General features: G+C 35.1%; 3 protein-coding genes across 5 annotated transcripts in view; all 3 read left to right on the forward strand.

Moving 5' to 3' along the window:
- Window positions 1–1,281, forward strand: part of LOC124444844 — a 2,716-nt gene extending 1,435 nt beyond the window's left edge. Inside the window, exon 2 of the mRNA XM_046995515.1 lies at window positions 1–1,281. This exon is cut by the window's left edge and continues 5 nt beyond it. Coding sequence (XP_046851471.1) covers window positions 1–1,014 — 1,014 coding nt within the window. The 3' untranslated portion in view covers window positions 1,015–1,281.
- Window positions 1,240–6,969, forward strand: LOC124444811 (protein mono-ADP-ribosyltransferase PARP14-like). 3 transcript variants are annotated; one of them, XM_046995471.1, is made up of 7 exons: window positions 1,240–2,141; window positions 2,792–3,013; window positions 3,490–3,727; window positions 4,181–4,591; window positions 5,441–5,740; window positions 6,071–6,350; window positions 6,442–6,969. In XM_046995471.1, exons 1-7 carry the CDS (start codon window positions 1,248–1,250, stop codon window positions 6,461–6,463), a joined length of 2,367 nt encoding a protein of 788 aa, XP_046851427.1. In that variant the 5' UTR covers window positions 1,240–1,247; the 3' UTR covers window positions 6,464–6,969. The 3 variants fall into 3 exon arrangements, with proteins under 3 accessions (XP_046851427.1, XP_046851439.1, XP_046851430.1); XM_046995483.1 differs by having other exon boundaries at window positions 6,313–6,350; XM_046995474.1 differs by having other exon boundaries at window positions 6,313–6,969.
- Window positions 6,970–7,069: 100 nt separating this feature from the next.
- LOC124438542 lies at window positions 7,070–15,749 on the forward strand. Its single transcript, XM_046988715.1, has 11 exons — window positions 7,070–7,150; window positions 7,800–7,855; window positions 7,968–8,552; window positions 8,696–9,322; window positions 9,527–10,336; window positions 10,513–11,720; window positions 12,135–12,356; window positions 12,980–13,217; window positions 13,753–14,193; window positions 14,786–15,097; window positions 15,282–15,749. Exons 2-11 carry the CDS (start codon window positions 7,846–7,848, stop codon window positions 15,578–15,580), a joined length of 4,752 nt encoding a protein of 1,583 aa, XP_046844671.1. The 5' UTR covers window positions 7,070–7,150; window positions 7,800–7,845; the 3' UTR covers window positions 15,581–15,749.
- The last annotated feature ends 149 nt before the right edge of the window (window positions 15,750–15,898 follow it).

Consider the following 15,898-nt stretch of genomic DNA (forward strand, 5'->3'; position numbering starts at 1 on the left):
TTGGTCACAGAGATTTTTCTCGAAATAGACAACGATATGATAAAATTTTTGATGGTGAGGAAAGATTACATGAAAAGATTAAATAAAACATTATCGAGTATCGACACGAAGTTTGAGTTTCTTGATGGAATGATATATATAATCAAAATGAGAACTGGCCATGTAAAAGATTGGAAGACAAAATGCATGGACTCGGTAAAAACATTTTTAAACTCTTTTCAAAAGGAGTCCTTTCCATTTGAGGATGAAACACGTGAGTTGATGATTGAACCGTTAATAACCATTCAAAATGAAGTTTCATCGTCAGGAGCAGCTTGTTGGCTTGATGATGGAAAATTGATACTTGTCGGTAATACCATTGAGTTTGATGTGAATGCTAAAAAAGTTGCAAACTTTGTGCAAATGATAAGATTATCGATCAAAAAGTGTTTTGGTTTTGACGAATGCATGAGGGAATCCATCGTTAAGGAACTACCCCAACTTCAAAAAAAAATGAAGTCATGTAAAATAAGCTTAAATGAGAAACAACTTGTTGTGGTGTGCCCAGGAAGCAATGTTGGTGATCTTTTGCTAACAGTAGATAGCTTTCTTGAGTGTCTCAGGTTACGAAGCCCACTTTTCGTTAAGGTTAACGTTGACGTTCATGTTCTTAAATTTGTTATGAACCGTCCATCCTTCCTTTGTGAATTCACCGCAAAACTAAACAACCACAAAGCCAAATTTCAAGAGTGGATAGAAGGTGAATCTTATGTAAAGATTGTACAAGAATCAAAATTAGTAAGGGCGATAAATTGGACTGAGAAATGTAGGGATACTACCAAGAACTTTTTCAATCAATTTCAAACGCAATGCTTTGCTGTTGAGACAGATGCGCAAAACACCGTTTCAAAGGACGTCGAGGACATGATGGAATCAATTCGTTCCGATCATATTGATTGTTGGTTCGTGCAAGATGAAAGAGAAATTGTTTTGGTAGGATTGAAAATAACTTTGATTGTGTTGCAAAATTGGTAGAAAAATTTTGACAAGTGCGGTAGAAGAAAACAAAAAATCAAAGCAAAGCGTGGAGTTTTTTTGCGTTGCTTCTCCTGATCAAACTGATTTTTTGAGAAGAAACAGTTTCTGAAAAGATAAAGGAAACGATTCCTGGCTTAGTTGAGGTGACCGTTAAAGAATCGAGAACAGAAATATGTCTCATTGGTTCTGAAGATGCAATTTCTACAGCAAAGCAACAACTGGAAGATTTGATGAAAAGTGTCGCAGTCCTAGATTGCACGGAAATACCAAATGAAGTTGTAAATTTTGTGTCCCAAAAAGCTGGATTGGAATACATTGATACGCTATTGTCAAAACGAAATGTCACTTATGTCATTTCTGTCATAGCAAAAGATCGTTTAAAGATTGTTGGACGCTCTATCGAGGAATGTTCAAACTTGAAAAGTTGCTTGTGTGAAAACATTAGTAAAGTTTCCGTCCATTTACCGGATGAGAATGAGCACATTTTCTTCTCAAGTCAATGGCATGAAATTTTGAAATCCTTAGAAGCTGAAAGTTTAGTTGAATATAAAGTTGAGTCAGACAAAAGTTTAAGACGTAGTGTAATCATTTTTGGTGTCAAAGAACTGGTTGTAAAATACGCCACAAAACTGAAGGACCTAATGCATTCTCTGAAAATTGTTTGCAATAAAATGGTTTTAGCGCCAAGCATTTCTCGTTTTATGAAAGAAGTAATGGAAAGTGAAATTCATGCTCTTGAAGCTGATTTTAAAAAGGAAAATGTTAAAATTGAAATTAGAGACTGCGAGTGTGAGATCAAAGGTACAGAGCAAGGAATTGTAAAAGTTCGCGCAAAGTTTGAAGAATTGAAGAGTAAAATTATGTTTGAACTTAAAGAGTTTTCCAGTCTTGGTCTGGGCAAGCTATTGTCCAGTGAAAACGGTAAACTAATTCTGAAAGGCATTGAAACTGAAAATAATGTAGTAATAGAAATTCTGAATGGCTTTGGGTCGTCGGCAGATGTCATGAATTTTACACGTGAAACTGCTGGTTTGGTCGACAATGAACCGTTTAATGTATGTAATTTTAAAACCACAGAGGGAATCAACGTTTCATGGAAATATGGCAACATTGAGAGAGAAAGGGTAAGAGTAAATTTATGCGTTTTTAAATTCATACTTATTCAACATGTATAACAGAAAAAGTCCTTATATAAAGACTTATGTAATTCAGGTATAAAGCGTACTTTAGTTGGAAAAATAGCTACTTCTTCTTAATTCAACAATGAGACTGATGCGTATGAGGTTTTTAAATTTTAGATGTAAACTGCTGTTTACAGTGGCGTGCTGACCGATTGTTCAGACTAGGGGAGACGATGCAACTGTCAAAAGTGTGAGACTTAAACAGGCGTTTGAAGGCATGCCTGTTAAAAATGTTTCATTGTATTTTCTGGAAGACGCTATTTTTTCATGCAGGTTTTATAAAGTATCTATAAGCCACACGTTTTCGGACGGACGGCTTTCTGTTAGATGTGTCAATAAGTGTGTTTAAGCCAATCTTATCGAAAACGATGCGTGAAGGTTGCTGTTTATTGAACTAATTTTGCTTTGTGACCGTTAAAAGGAAGCAGCTGTTTTTATTGCTATTTGAAATTTGATTCATTGCACACTCCCCTCCATTTCATGTCATATTTTCTAAAAACTGGTCATCGTTTTTGGAATTACTGCGTTGTTACGCCCCGCTCAGTTTGCTTCCTGGCGACGCCACATAATATCAATTACCGCATGTTTTTTAGGCTGATGTTTTAGTAAATTCAGCTACATCCAATCTTAACACACCTTCGATGATTGGGAAGGCCATGAATACATTTGGCGGATCGCTTTATGTGTCGGAATGTAGTAACTTTACAAATGTTGCATATGGAGACGTTGTGACAACTAGTGGAGGTAATCTTCGATGTAAATATGTTGTTCATGCAGTGTGCTGTGACTGGCAAAATGAAGAACGTTGTAAGCAAGTAAGAAATCCTTTTTAGTTACTTTTTAGGACTTTTTAAGGGACTCGAATTGGAGCACTTGTCGAAATATGTCAGTGTACAAACATCATCTTTAACTGTGAAGCAGCCACCCTACAAAAACCAACTTCAATCATCACCAAATAATTTAAAAGGATTCATCAGGTTTCACAGATAATTCCCTCATTAAGATCTACTACCATCTGCTACAGATTTTTAAAATTGCTTTATGGTCCAGATAATTGATCTGTAAAAGATGATTTATCTCATGTTATGGTACCATTGCTTGCACCAAACGAAACATCAAACATGTGTTAATCGTTTGAACTTAAGTTATGCGCTAAACAAAATTGTTATAGATTTATGACAACAAGATGAAAAATAGATTGTTGACAATTAAGACCTCTTGTTTATCACGCATGCATCGTATTATTTAAAACATGTGCTGCATACTTGGTTATTGGTTCAATATTTTACAGTTTCTCAAAGATCTCATCATCAAAATTTTGATCGAATGTGAGAAATGCTCAGCAAAGTCTGTGGCAATGCCTTTAATTGGAGCTGGAAAGCACAAGTTTCCGGAGGATGTCGTTTTGCATAAAATGAAAGAAGCAGTGATTTTGTTCAGCTCAACTTTCAAAAGAAATTCATTGCAAGAAATCAGGCTGATTAGATTCGAAGGGAAAAAATCGAATGATCAAGTTATGAGTCACATGGGTGAGCAATTTGTAAATATTTTTAAGAAAAATCAGCAGAAGAATGCAATTAGTGAGGGCTTAGACAAAGTTGCAATGTTTAGCCTTTATTATCAAAATCCAATGGTTATCTATCAGGAGGTAAAGTTTCATTTTCAGAGCTAATTGATAACATGAAACAATATTGCTTCAGTAACTTCATTTTCTACTTTGTAAAATAAAAAATCTGTTCGTGTGTATTTACAAGACAGAAAGGTTTAAACATATGATTATTACCTGGCAATAATAGGCCAATGCTATCATTTTTCTGAGGAATATTTTATGCATGTGCAACCGCATTTTATCATTATATGCGAAGATTACATGTGGAGATTAAGAGGCAGCATGGATTTAACAATGGATTTAAACACTTATTATTGAATGAGAGTTACAAAATTTTGGGTTTAGGTATCTTTTTGTTCAATGCTTTCGCTAGATAGACAAAATACTAAAAGAAAACACAAGAGAAACGTCCTACGCAAGACAATACCTACGCCCTATCCAATGGTACTAAGTGAAGATTCTGAAGAAACTTTAAAATTTCAGTTTTACGCTCAATCATTGAATGATATTTCAGCTGCAGTGAGCAAAATTGAGAATTTCATTCAGTTGCACATAACATCAAAAACGATAGAAAATGAAAAACTTCGAGACGTTGTGGATGGAAACTTGAATGAATTTAAGCGACTGGCTATAGTGAACGGTGTAAAAATTGTTTGTGAATGTGCTGAGTCTCTTTCAATCGAAGGAAGGTTGGAAGATGTTGTAGAAACTAAAGAAAAGGTTTTCGAGTTGATCAACGAATATGCTGACTATGCTGACCAGGAACATAGATCTAGAGAAATAGGTATGTTAGAGACAAAGTGATGAATATCAAATAGATGTTTTGACAAAAATTTGTTCACGATCAAAAATTTGACTGTCTTAGTACAATTTGTTGAAATATTAAAGCATTAGCATTTCAAAAGAATACTTCTACAATTATCACCTTTTATATCAAGATGCACCGTTCAGCACCGCCTACTAAGTCATAGCTCTGCTATGCAACCTCAACTGTAAATTGGCAAAATGTTTATTGTTGAATGCAAGTTTAAACATTGATTATAAATGAAAGCCATCTTTATACTTTACCAGACACAATGCTGATACGTTACGTTGACGATTTATCTCTGTTTATGAATGTGCATGCGTGTTTGAAATGAAATGAAGATATATTCGCATTTTGACAATAAGTCTCAGGAACCTGAAAAATCAGGTGACTCAGCGGGTTCGAACCCATGACCTCTGCGGTGCCGGTGCAGTGCTCTGACCAACTGAGTTATGAAGTCACTGGCACCGCAGAGGTCATGGGTTCGAATCCCGTTGAGTCACCTGATTTTTCAGGTTCCTGAGACGATTGCTTGTTGTCCAGCAAAGTGCGAAGATCATATCTTCATTTCATTTCAAACACCGCACTGCATAAAACATTCATACGACATTTCACGAGAAAACATGAGCCCAACAATATTGACCTGCTCACCACTGTGTGATTTCATAGCTCAGTTGGTCAGAGCACTGCACCGCACCGCAGAGGTCATGGGTTCGAATCCCGTTGAGTCACCTGATTTTTTCAGGTTCCTGAGACGATTGCTTAAATTGTCCAGTAAACTGCGAAGATCATATCTTCATTTCATTAACTCTGTTTTCTTAATTATAGAAAGATTATTTCCCATCGAGTGGGAAACCCAACATGAAGATCTGCAAGTCAAACTAGTGCGTCTGTCAACGCATTCATCTGAGTATCTTAAGGTACTCAATCATTTTGTTGAAAATGGTGGTGAACAAGATGACCTTCGTCGGGTCGAAAGAGTTCAAAACCCGCGACTGTACTCGTTGTATATGACGTCAAAAAAATCTGGGATTGGTAATGAGAAATGGCTCTTCCACGGCACAGATGAAGCAAATATTAACTCAATTAATGCTCACAATTTCAGTCGGAGCTTTGCAGGTGTCAACGGTAAGGGAGAAACGATAGAGATAAACGTGCTTCAGTATTCAATATTTTGCTGAAAGCTATATCATCTTCACTTAAACTAGTTTTGCTGCGGGTGCGTCTCATAAAATTTTTGTCATGTTCACTTGGAAACACGGGCAATTGCTTGCATAAATCACAAAATGTTGATATAAAACTGTCATTAGTTTGAAAAACACATTATTTGCTGGATTGGTCTGTGCAGTTCGAAGAGCTAGATAAATTATAAAAGCATAAGAATACTATTTTCTTAGGAGACATGTCCATGCAAACAACAAAGCTTTATATGCGCCTTCTCAAATACAATTTTTTTAGGTGTTGCGTATGGTAATGGTGTGTATTTTGCTTGTAATGCCTCATACTCAATGCGATACGCAAAAAGACAGTTGACACTAGCACCAAAAATGTATCTGGCAAAAGTCCTTGTTGGAGAGTACACAACAGGAGCCCCTGGATTGAAAGCACCTCCCTTAAAAAATGATCCTAACAATCCTGGTCTACGATATGACTCAGTTGTTGATAACTTATTGATTCCAAAAATGTTCATTATATTTCAGGACAACCAATATTATCCTGAATACCTACTCACTTTAAAGTAAGTATGTTAATTATAGTCTTTTGCACAGTTGCGCCATAAAGATGATGAAATGTCACTAACCACGTCCACTTTGTTGGAAAATTTGAAGCTCAGACCCCCCCAAAGCATAGACTTCGCTACGTCCCTGAATGTCAGAAAAGTGGATAGAAAGAGTCGTATCACACTATCAAAAAAAAACCAGTGATAACGGATCTCGATCTTGTCACCACGTAAATAGGACTCTAATGTGATTTGAATTATTCTTTACCCTCAAATCTGGACTCCACTTATCAATTGTCATCCTTTGACCAAGAGCCTATCAAGAACGCATGGCATTGATGGCAAAGTTCTGCATTCGTATTCTATCATCGCGTATTGACATGTACGGTTGTAGGGAATAGTTATTTATATTTTCAATTTATTGTAATGATAAGCAGTTGAACAGCTACCCTCAAATTTTTGTTTGCAACATTTCGTTGTTTTTGTGAATTGCTTGGTTTAAATACGGATTTTTAATACAATATGGCATAGTCAAATTTTACTTTTTTTGACGAGAAAAATATGCTAATAAAGTTAAAAAATGATGTGTAATATTCAATAAAGTTCATCGATTCACTGGCGGTTATGGTGAAGTAGACTTTTGCAATCTGTTTCTTTTTGAGTTATGTGTGGCGGGTCAAAAGCCATGACCTGGCCGTCGGAACATCAGACGAATGGGAACTAGCAAAACTTAGTTGACTCATAACTGTTGGTAAATTGCTTCATAAAAGCTCCCTAATATCTCTTCAAGGTTTTCACGTCTATAAAAGCATATTAAAGTAAGTCATGTCGTTATACGTTAATAATAAGTAGCTGCTCAAGCCATTGAATATTTAATATTTGCGTAAGGAAAATCCTTTGTTTAAATTTTCCAACATGGCGACTATGACGTAGCTTGCACACCAAGAATATATTTTTATAAGTTTTCACATAAGTTTTTTGTCCAACATGAATAGAAATGTTTTCATTTTAGATATTTATGGTAATTAAATGATTGCCATGAAAATTTCGGAGCATTTCACATTGGCATCATTCATTTATTGTTATTCAGTGAGATATTAATACAGAAATGAAAGTACAGAAGATTAGCTGAGTGCTTTAAATGCTTTGTATATTTTTCCATCAAAGCTTGTGAACTAATTATGCAACAGATGTGAAGCTTCTTGTGATTGTAACTATGAGAGAAGTGTTCTGAGTGTGCTAATTAATGTGCAGAATGTTGCATAATCAGTACTTAGTACTTTCACACAATTAGACATAAAAAAATATGGTTAAACTTAAATCGGGTAATTTCTGATATGTTAACTATGAAAGAATATTCAGATTATTCCAATGTTGCAAAATGTTGCATAACTAGTTCTTAGTGCTTTCACATCAATGATACAATGTGACCATTTTCATCAATATTATACATTTCTATTGTTCTAGTTTTATCAAACCCACATTTGATATTTGAGAATTACTTTCCAAAGGAATGGCGACAGGTTGGACTTTGACATTTATCAATCTTAAATAACAAGAATTAAACATCTTAGCTAATAAGTTATGTATTGGATTTCTTTTTCAGTTAGAAAAACTTCCATTTATCATTTTCAGGTTTTGTTGATGGCGATAGATCTTCCAAATCATCTTCAACATACACAGGGGAGCTTTATTCAGATGATGATACCCAAAGTATTGTCAGTTCTATGTGTTATGAAACAGATGTTGATGATGAAGCATTTTCACAGGATGATGTTGAACAAAAAGTAAAAGTGAAAGTAGACAGTAGTATTGGCATATTTTTATCAAAGCGGAATAATTTTTACAAGCAGCTTCAACAAGAATTAGAAACACTTTCAGCTTATTTTGAAATGGTTCCAAATAAAACACATATTATCGTAACAAAGAGACCTGGGTCAAAATGTATTAAAAACTGGAATAATCGCTCAGTTACTTTGGTTCAAAAGTTTTGTAATCGTTTTGTCAAGGAAAGCTTTTTCATTAAAGATGCAGAACGATTACAAAGGGACTTTCAAAAACTTTATGGTAAATTATGTCTTACTTATGGTAAGGCTTTTCGTGAAAGATTAAGGCCTGCTATCTGGGTGGATGTTAACCATGCAAAGTTATTTGTGATATCTTTACGTGAGAATTTGGAACGTGACCTGGAGATTGTTCGAAATTTTCTTTCTTGTGAAGGTAAGCTTATCGACATTTTTAAGTTTTGGTCTGTGTCTCTTAGTGGAAGGCAACAGAGTTGCTTTTGTTCATGCTAAATGAAGTTTGATTATGTTTTTGAATGTATTTACACATTCCATAGTAGCTATTAACACATTTTCTAGGATATCTTGTCGACGTGCACTCAAACGAAATGTCCATCCAAATCGATAAAGATATAGCGAAATTTTTAGAAGTGAAGAAGGAATACAAGGTGAAGTTAACGGAATTGCTATCGCGTCTCGATCTTCAGTTTCAATTTAATGATGAAATTATGACGATTAGTAACAAGAGGGCAAACCCTGTTGACGATTGGACGAAAAAATGCAGCAGGAAAGTGAATAAATTTTTTCGCTCTTTACATAAGAAATATTTCCCCCTCGTTGATGAAATCCAAGTTTCAATGGTTGAACCATTTGCTACTATTCAAAACGCAGTTTCGCCTTCGGAAGCGGCATGTTGGCTCGATAAGCAGAACATTGTTCTTGTTGGCCATGACAAACAATTTGAAATTAATGTTGAAAAAGTCGACAAGTTTGTACATAACGCTAAAATGTTTGTCAAGAAATGCTTTGAGATTGCTGCATGCATTGCGGAGTCGATTTCCAGGGAACTGCCTTTCCTTCAAGAAACTCTCAAGTCGAGTAGAATCACGATAAACGAGAACCAACTTGTCATCGTGTGCTTGAGAAACGATGCAGGCGATGTAGACAAAACTGTTGAAGACTTCCTTCATCATCTGAAATCGGAAGGTTTGGACTTCGTTTGTTATTTTTGTACATAAATTATATATAAATCTTGCAGCCGTTTTGTCGCTGTTACAGTAAGTTGAGAAACACTTGCTTAGAGATTCGGATTTGTAACTAATGTCATTGACCAGTTATTTTCTACCAGGTCTCGCTGAGTAATCCCATCAATTGCAATTACTTCATTTTTTATTATTTTATCTTTTCTAGCCACGTATCCGTCAAACATAAGTCAGCATAACCGTCAGCCTTTTGAAGGAATTCCCATCCCTTGCATAAATGAAGAGCAAGAAAGCAAGTGTGAAAATGGTCAGACTAGCGAGCAAGTATCAAAATCCGAAGAGAACGATGCACCAGCACCAAAACAACCCTTGAAGTTTGTTGACGTTACTTCTGTAGATCATAATCCACAGATAAATGAAATGTCCATCCAAGTTGATAAAGATAAAGTGAAATTTCTACAAGAGAAGAAGGAATACATGGAGACGTTAACACAACTGTTATCATGTGTCGAACTTCAGTTTCAATTTGACAATGAACTTATGAAGATTCGTAATAAAAGTGCAAGTCCTGTTAGAAGATGGAGGAAAAAATGCCGCAAAACTGTTAATAAATTTTTTCGTTCTTTGCATAAGGAGTATTTCTCCTTCGTTTACGAAATCCAAGCTTCAATGATTGAACCATTTGCAGCAATTCAGAACGCAGTTTCGTCGTCGGAAGCAACGTGTTGGCTTGATGAGCAGAATATTGTTCTTGTTGGCCATGAGAAACAGTTTGAACTTAATGTTGAAAAAGTCATAAAATTTGTTCGAAATGCTGAAATGTTTGCGAAGAAATGTTTTGAAATCGCAGAATGTATTACAAACTCAACTTCCAGAGAATTGTTCGTTCTTAGAGAAACTCTCAAGTCGAGTAAAATCTCAATAAACGAGAACCAACTTGTCGTCGTGTGTTTGAGAAACGATGCAGGCGATGTAGAGAAAACTGTTGAAGACTTTCTTCATCATCTGAAATTGGAAGGTTTGGACTTAGTGATTTTATCATGAATATTCGGAGATTTTCTCTGAGTTAAAATACTTTTAGCTATCAAAATGTGCAAGGATACTGACGTTTGTCAAGAATGTCAGTTGTAAATCTTTTTGAAGTGACAACGTCTACGTTATTTTCTTCATATTTTAATATTTTATCTTTGCTAGCCACCTTTCCATCAAAGAATCCTTCTGAAGGATTTTCTTTCGCTTGCAAACACCAGAAAGAGCAGGATAGTGAAAGAAACAATGGTCAGACAATTACTAAGGAACCAAAGTCCGGAGAACACGAAAAACCAAAACAGCTCGTGAAATATGTCGACGTCAAATCTGTAGATTTTGTTAATTTCGTTGAAAAGAACCAAGTCTTACGAAAAATTAAGCAAAAAAATCCTGGATTGGTCGAAGCAACTGTTATTGATTCAAGAGAAAAAGTTTGTTTTGTTGGGACAGACATAGCAATACACGATGGGGCACAACAGTTAGATCAGCTGTTATGTAGCCTTCAAGTGCTCGAAACAAGATTGCCTAAGGAGTTCGTAAGCTTTATATCGGAGACTGCTGGACAAAAGTATGTCGACACATTTTTATCAAAGAAGAATATCGCTTATCATTATTCGATTTCATCGAATTGCAGTGTCAAGATTGTTGCTTCTTCTTCCAAAGAATGTGAAGCGATAAAAACGTGTTTTTATTTGAGAATAGACAGAGAAACCATACCTTTGCCTGCTGGAAATGAACACATATTTTCTTCAAAAGAATGGTCTGATTTGTCGAGGTCCATGAAAGCTGAACAACTCATTTTCCATGATGCTGATGACAGGCTCTGTCAAATACATTTATACGGCGCTGAAAATCTTGTTGAAAGTTACTCTTGTAAAATTCGACGTCTTATCAGTACGCACAAATTAGTCAGCAGAAGGCAGAACTTAGGTGAAGGTGTTGCTCTTTTTATGAAAGAATTTATGACAGATGAGATTGATGCTTTAAAGAACGATCAGCAAGTGGATATTGACATTGGATATCAAGAATGTGTTATCAAAGGAACAAAAAATGGAGTTGAAGGCGCTTGTAGCAGGCTTTTTGAAATGAAAGATAAAGTTGTGATAAAATTAAATGATATTTCCCGTGTTGGTCTTAGAACGCTGATTTTTTCAGAGAACGGTCTGCGAAATTTAAGAGGCATCCAAAATGAAACGAATGTACTCATTGAAATTAAGAGTATACAAGAAGTCACAGCAAATCAAAAGGAAAATATCCCATCAACTAGCGCGAGTGACTCATTAAACTCATCAGATCCTTTCAATGTTTGCCATTTCATAACCAAAGAAGGTCTGTATGTCTTATGGAAGTATGGGAATATTGCCGAGGAGAAGGTAAAGACATAGAATGAATGTGATTTTTCGATAAATTATATTATTGGCCAAAAAGATGGCTCATCTTGTCAATAGAAAATTTCGAAAATAGGAAATACCTCTCGCTTTCCGTTTATTTCTTTTTGAAAAACTCATCTTAGAAATATGTAGTCTGATAAAATCTAAAGAACATATTATATTCATGTTGTCTTTGGTATTTAAAGTGTGTTTGCAATCAATGGCCGTAATATGTTATGTTTTATAACATAAAATTCAAAAAATAAATTGTTTGGGCCTTGCAGTTTTTTATCATACTTTATCTTTGCAACCTATTATGCTGTGTCTTAATTTAAGTTTCTCGTGATGGCTACGCTCTCGACCGTGAACAATGGAAAATGTAGCTGAGAAAGTATCTTTGTTTCTATATTTGTTTAGGCCGACGTTTTGGTAAATTCTGCGACATCTGATCTCAACAATCCCACCGAGATAGGTCGTGCATTAAATGATGTTGGTGGATCATTATATAAGGCTGAATGTAGAAGTAATTGCAACATTCCAAATGGTGACATCGTTACGACAATTGGTGGGAACTTAAGCTGTAAATATGTTATACATGCGGTGTGTTGTGACTGGAACAGTAAAGATCGAGATGAAAATGTAAGTACCTTTGAACGTTGTCATGGTCGTAGCTAGCCTCGATAATTGGGGGTATTCATATATGCAAGTTACGGCAAAACGTTAATGTATGAATCCTTCCCTAATTATCGAGTTGGTTACGTCATTTTACCTCCTACGTTAAATGGTTTTTCATTGATCATAGAATGCAAGTGCAGATAAAATTAATCCAGCCCCATGCCAACATAGTAAAATTTTTCTCGATGTAGTCCATAATAAAGTTACTACTAGGCAAATTGCTCTTTAAAAATGCTTTTCTTGATTTTAATATCTAATCTAAGTGACCAAGAAGTAAAACGTAAACTTGATTTACTTATAAAAGCTAAAGTGGAAATCATAAAATCCAAGGTTACAAAGTACACCGTGTAAGTTGAAAGTGCTATTTCAGTATTGAATAAACGTGGAATCTTTCCTCAATTTGAAACTCAACATATTGGTAATTTTGAATTAATTTCCATTGTCTAAACATTGATCAAACTATCGAGTGAGGAAGTTTAACACTTAACAGAAAGTACAGGAATGCGCTCATTGTACCTGACTTCTTATTCAGTGCCATGTAGGCATGTCAATTGTCAATCTTTTATTGGCTATTTTCCATTTTTTAGTTTTTACCTCGTCTTATAATGAAAATTTTAATGGAATGTCGTCGACGCTCTGTGAAATCTTTGGCAATGCCTTTGATTGGAAGTGGAAAACACAAGTTTCCAGAAGATGTTGTTTTATGCAGTATGAGAGAAACGTTTATTCAGTTCAGCGCTTCTTATCCAAATAGCACATTGAAGGAAATTCGGTTGATTAGGTTTAACAAGAGTGAACATTCAAAAGCGTCTGTAAAGTCAAAAGGTTAGTAAATACACCCGTGCAATAAAAGCAATTTAGCTACTGTTTTCGAATTCTGTTCATAAAATATTGTTTTCTTTTAAATCAAACTGACCTCTAAAATATGGCCTTTTCACTAAAGATCGTGACCTGAAATAGAAAAATTTGTACTTGAGTCAAAGCAACAATCAATTTTGCAATGATCCTTTGAAAGAAAAAGAATAACTGTATTTGCAGCATTTTGTCATTTAAGAAGTAAAAAAAAAACAAGTCTTTTTTTAAATTGCATAAAGGTAGTTTACGAGAAAGTGTTATCGAACCAAACTTGTTTCACTGATCGTCATCCTTTCTTGAAGCTTTTCAAAAGCCCCGCTGCAGTCTATTTTTTGTGTTTTGTGTTGATCAACTTACTAGTTAACATTAAAACTTAAGATGGCACGCGTTCAAAATGGTCAAGTCCTCGGTAAGAAAACGGATAAACAGCCTAATAGTTAACAATAGGGCTTAAAATAATTGTCTTGTGATGCAATTTTCTCTGTTATATTTCTTTTTCAAATAGATGCAGACAATAATGCAGCCTTTGGAGAACGCTATCCAATCATAATAGGAGAAAATTTTATGGAAAATGGACGATTTCGATTCTACGCACTTTCTGATGAAGATATAAGTACCGCTGTACGAAAGTTTAAAGAATTTATCGAGAACAATATAACGTGTAAATTTGTTGAGCACCAAAACCTTGGAAAGATTGTTCGTGAAAGCATGACCGAATTGAATCGTTTGGCTGCAGAAAAGCATGTGAAAGTTACATGTCAAAACCCTTCGTCTGTTTCAATCGAGGGAACCCTGAAAAACGTTACGGAAACTATTGATAAATTAACGGTTATGATTGGCAATTATTGTGATCAACAGCAGGGTAAAAAGGGAATTTTAAATTTCATAAAGGCAGTAATTGGTCTTGGTGATGATCAGGAAAAGCCACGTGTGCTGGTAGTTGAAGGTAGTTGAATTAAAGTTAATCAGACTTTCTGTTAACAACACTAAATGATGTTACGGTGGAATTATTAATTTGGTAAAAAGTTCTTTCTTCGTACCGATTGTTTGATTGGTTTGTCAGCAAAACTTTCGACCACGAGCACTAACTTATACAACATATGATATTTTTATATAATCTCAAATTTCATTGCTCGGTGATATCATTTTCTTGAAGTTGTCTTTAGCAAGTTTGAGATTTAGAAAGCACAAATTGCAGTTATTTTAAAATTTTGATCTATTGGGAAGACTATTTATTTATTTATTTATTTATATATTTATGCCAAAGCGAGATTGGCCACTTTCTTTGTTTCTCAGTTGGTATTCAAAGTTCGGCAAAATAAATTATAACCTCTAATTTTAAATTCAAAATGCCTCTATAAAATGCCCTTAGTTATGAATTTTTTAAAGAATAAATTTTATTAATCCATAAGCTCTAGCAATTTAAGTTGGTTAAAGCGTTGGATACGCCCTGTCGTTTCCTTGTTTGATGTATTTTTTCTTCGTGTGATGGCTGGAGTTTTTCCCATGTTTCATACTTGATTACTTTTACTTTTCAGGAAAAGAACCTCCATTACCCTCGCACTGGGAATCTCAACCAAGGGATCAACTCGTAAAACTTGTGAGAGTTTCATCTTCAACACCTGAGTATCAAGAAGTTCTCCGTCATTTCATGGATAATGGTGGACTTCAATCACAACTTCAAAAAGTGGAAAGAATCCAAAACCCTCAACTTTACTCGAGGTATATGACTTTCAAAAAAACCATGAAAACTCAACCAAACGAAAAGCGACTCTACCACGGTACTGATGCAGCCAATATTGAATCAATAAACGTATCTAATTTAAGCCGAAGCTTTGCCGGTGTCAATGGTAAGTAATTTTCTGTTCTCTCCTCTCATAAGAAATCCTTGCAAAAAAATCGAACGTTTATTTATTGTGTGAGGTTCTCCATGACCTCAGAAATCCTTATGGGCAGCATCTGACAATGGGGTTGTATAACACATTCAAAATGTATCGCATTAATTGGTTATTTATGTTTAACTTATTTTTGCAGGAGTTCGGTTTGGCTATGGAGTATATTTTGCGCGTGATGCCTCCTACTCAATTAAATACTCCAGAAAAAGCCATGGTTCATCATGTAAAATGTACCTGGCAAAAGTTCTTGTCGGTGATTATACACTAGGAACAACAGAGATGAAAGCACCACCTTTGAAATATGATCCCACAAACCCTGGCTTACGGTATGACTCAGTAGTTGATAATGTTAAGCAGCCAAGACTTTACGTAATATTTCAAGATAATCAATATTATCCTGAGTACTTACTAACATTGAATCTAGGTTATTTTTGGTAACTGCTGGCTTACTTTGCACCTTGAACAGCCCCTGTCACGACGTTTTGGGAGATGATTGGGGTGGGCTCTTCATCTAATTCTGTAATTTTTAAAAGTTCTTTCATAGAGGCATAAAATGCAATAGCATAGTTGTAGAAATTTAAAGGAAGCTAATTAAATATCCTAAAAACTTGGGATGACAAGAGTTTTCTTTGTTGTTGTTCATTTTCATCAAATTTTAAAGCCTCAATTACAGCATACTGAATGCTTCATCCATGCTAAAGCGGAGTTTTCTTAGTTAATATTTGATACATCGTTTAAGTCGGCTAGATTTTCCTG

The sequence above is a fragment of the Xenia sp. Carnegie-2017 genome, unplaced genomic scaffold (genome assembly GCF_021976095.1).
Source record: "Xenia sp. Carnegie-2017 unplaced genomic scaffold, XeniaSp_v1 HiC_scaffold_1, whole genome shotgun sequence".
Lineage (NCBI taxonomy): Eukaryota > Metazoa > Cnidaria > Anthozoa > Malacalcyonacea > Xeniidae > Xenia > Xenia sp. Carnegie-2017.

Coding starts and splice junctions, on each gene's coding strand:
- LOC124438542 (XM_046988715.1), top strand. Junction 9,323..9,526: donor TCATCATCTGAAATCGGAAG/GTTTGGACTTCG, acceptor TATCTTTTCTAG/CCACGTATCCGTCAAACATA. Junction 15,098..15,281: donor AAGCTTTGCCGGTGTCAATG/GTAAGTAATTTT, acceptor TTATTTTTGCAG/GAGTTCGGTTTGGCTATGGA.
- LOC124444811 (XM_046995471.1), top strand. CDS start 1,248: ATGAAAAGTGTCGCAGTCCTAGATTGCACGGAAATACCAAATGAAGTT. Junction 2,142..2,791: donor GCAACATTGAGAGAGAAAGG/GTAAGAGTAAAT, acceptor CATGTTTTTTAG/GCTGATGTTTTAGTAAATTC. Junction 3,728..4,180: donor TCAAGTTATGAGTCACATGG/GTGAGCAATTTG, acceptor TGCTTTCGCTAG/ATAGACAAAATACTAAAAGA.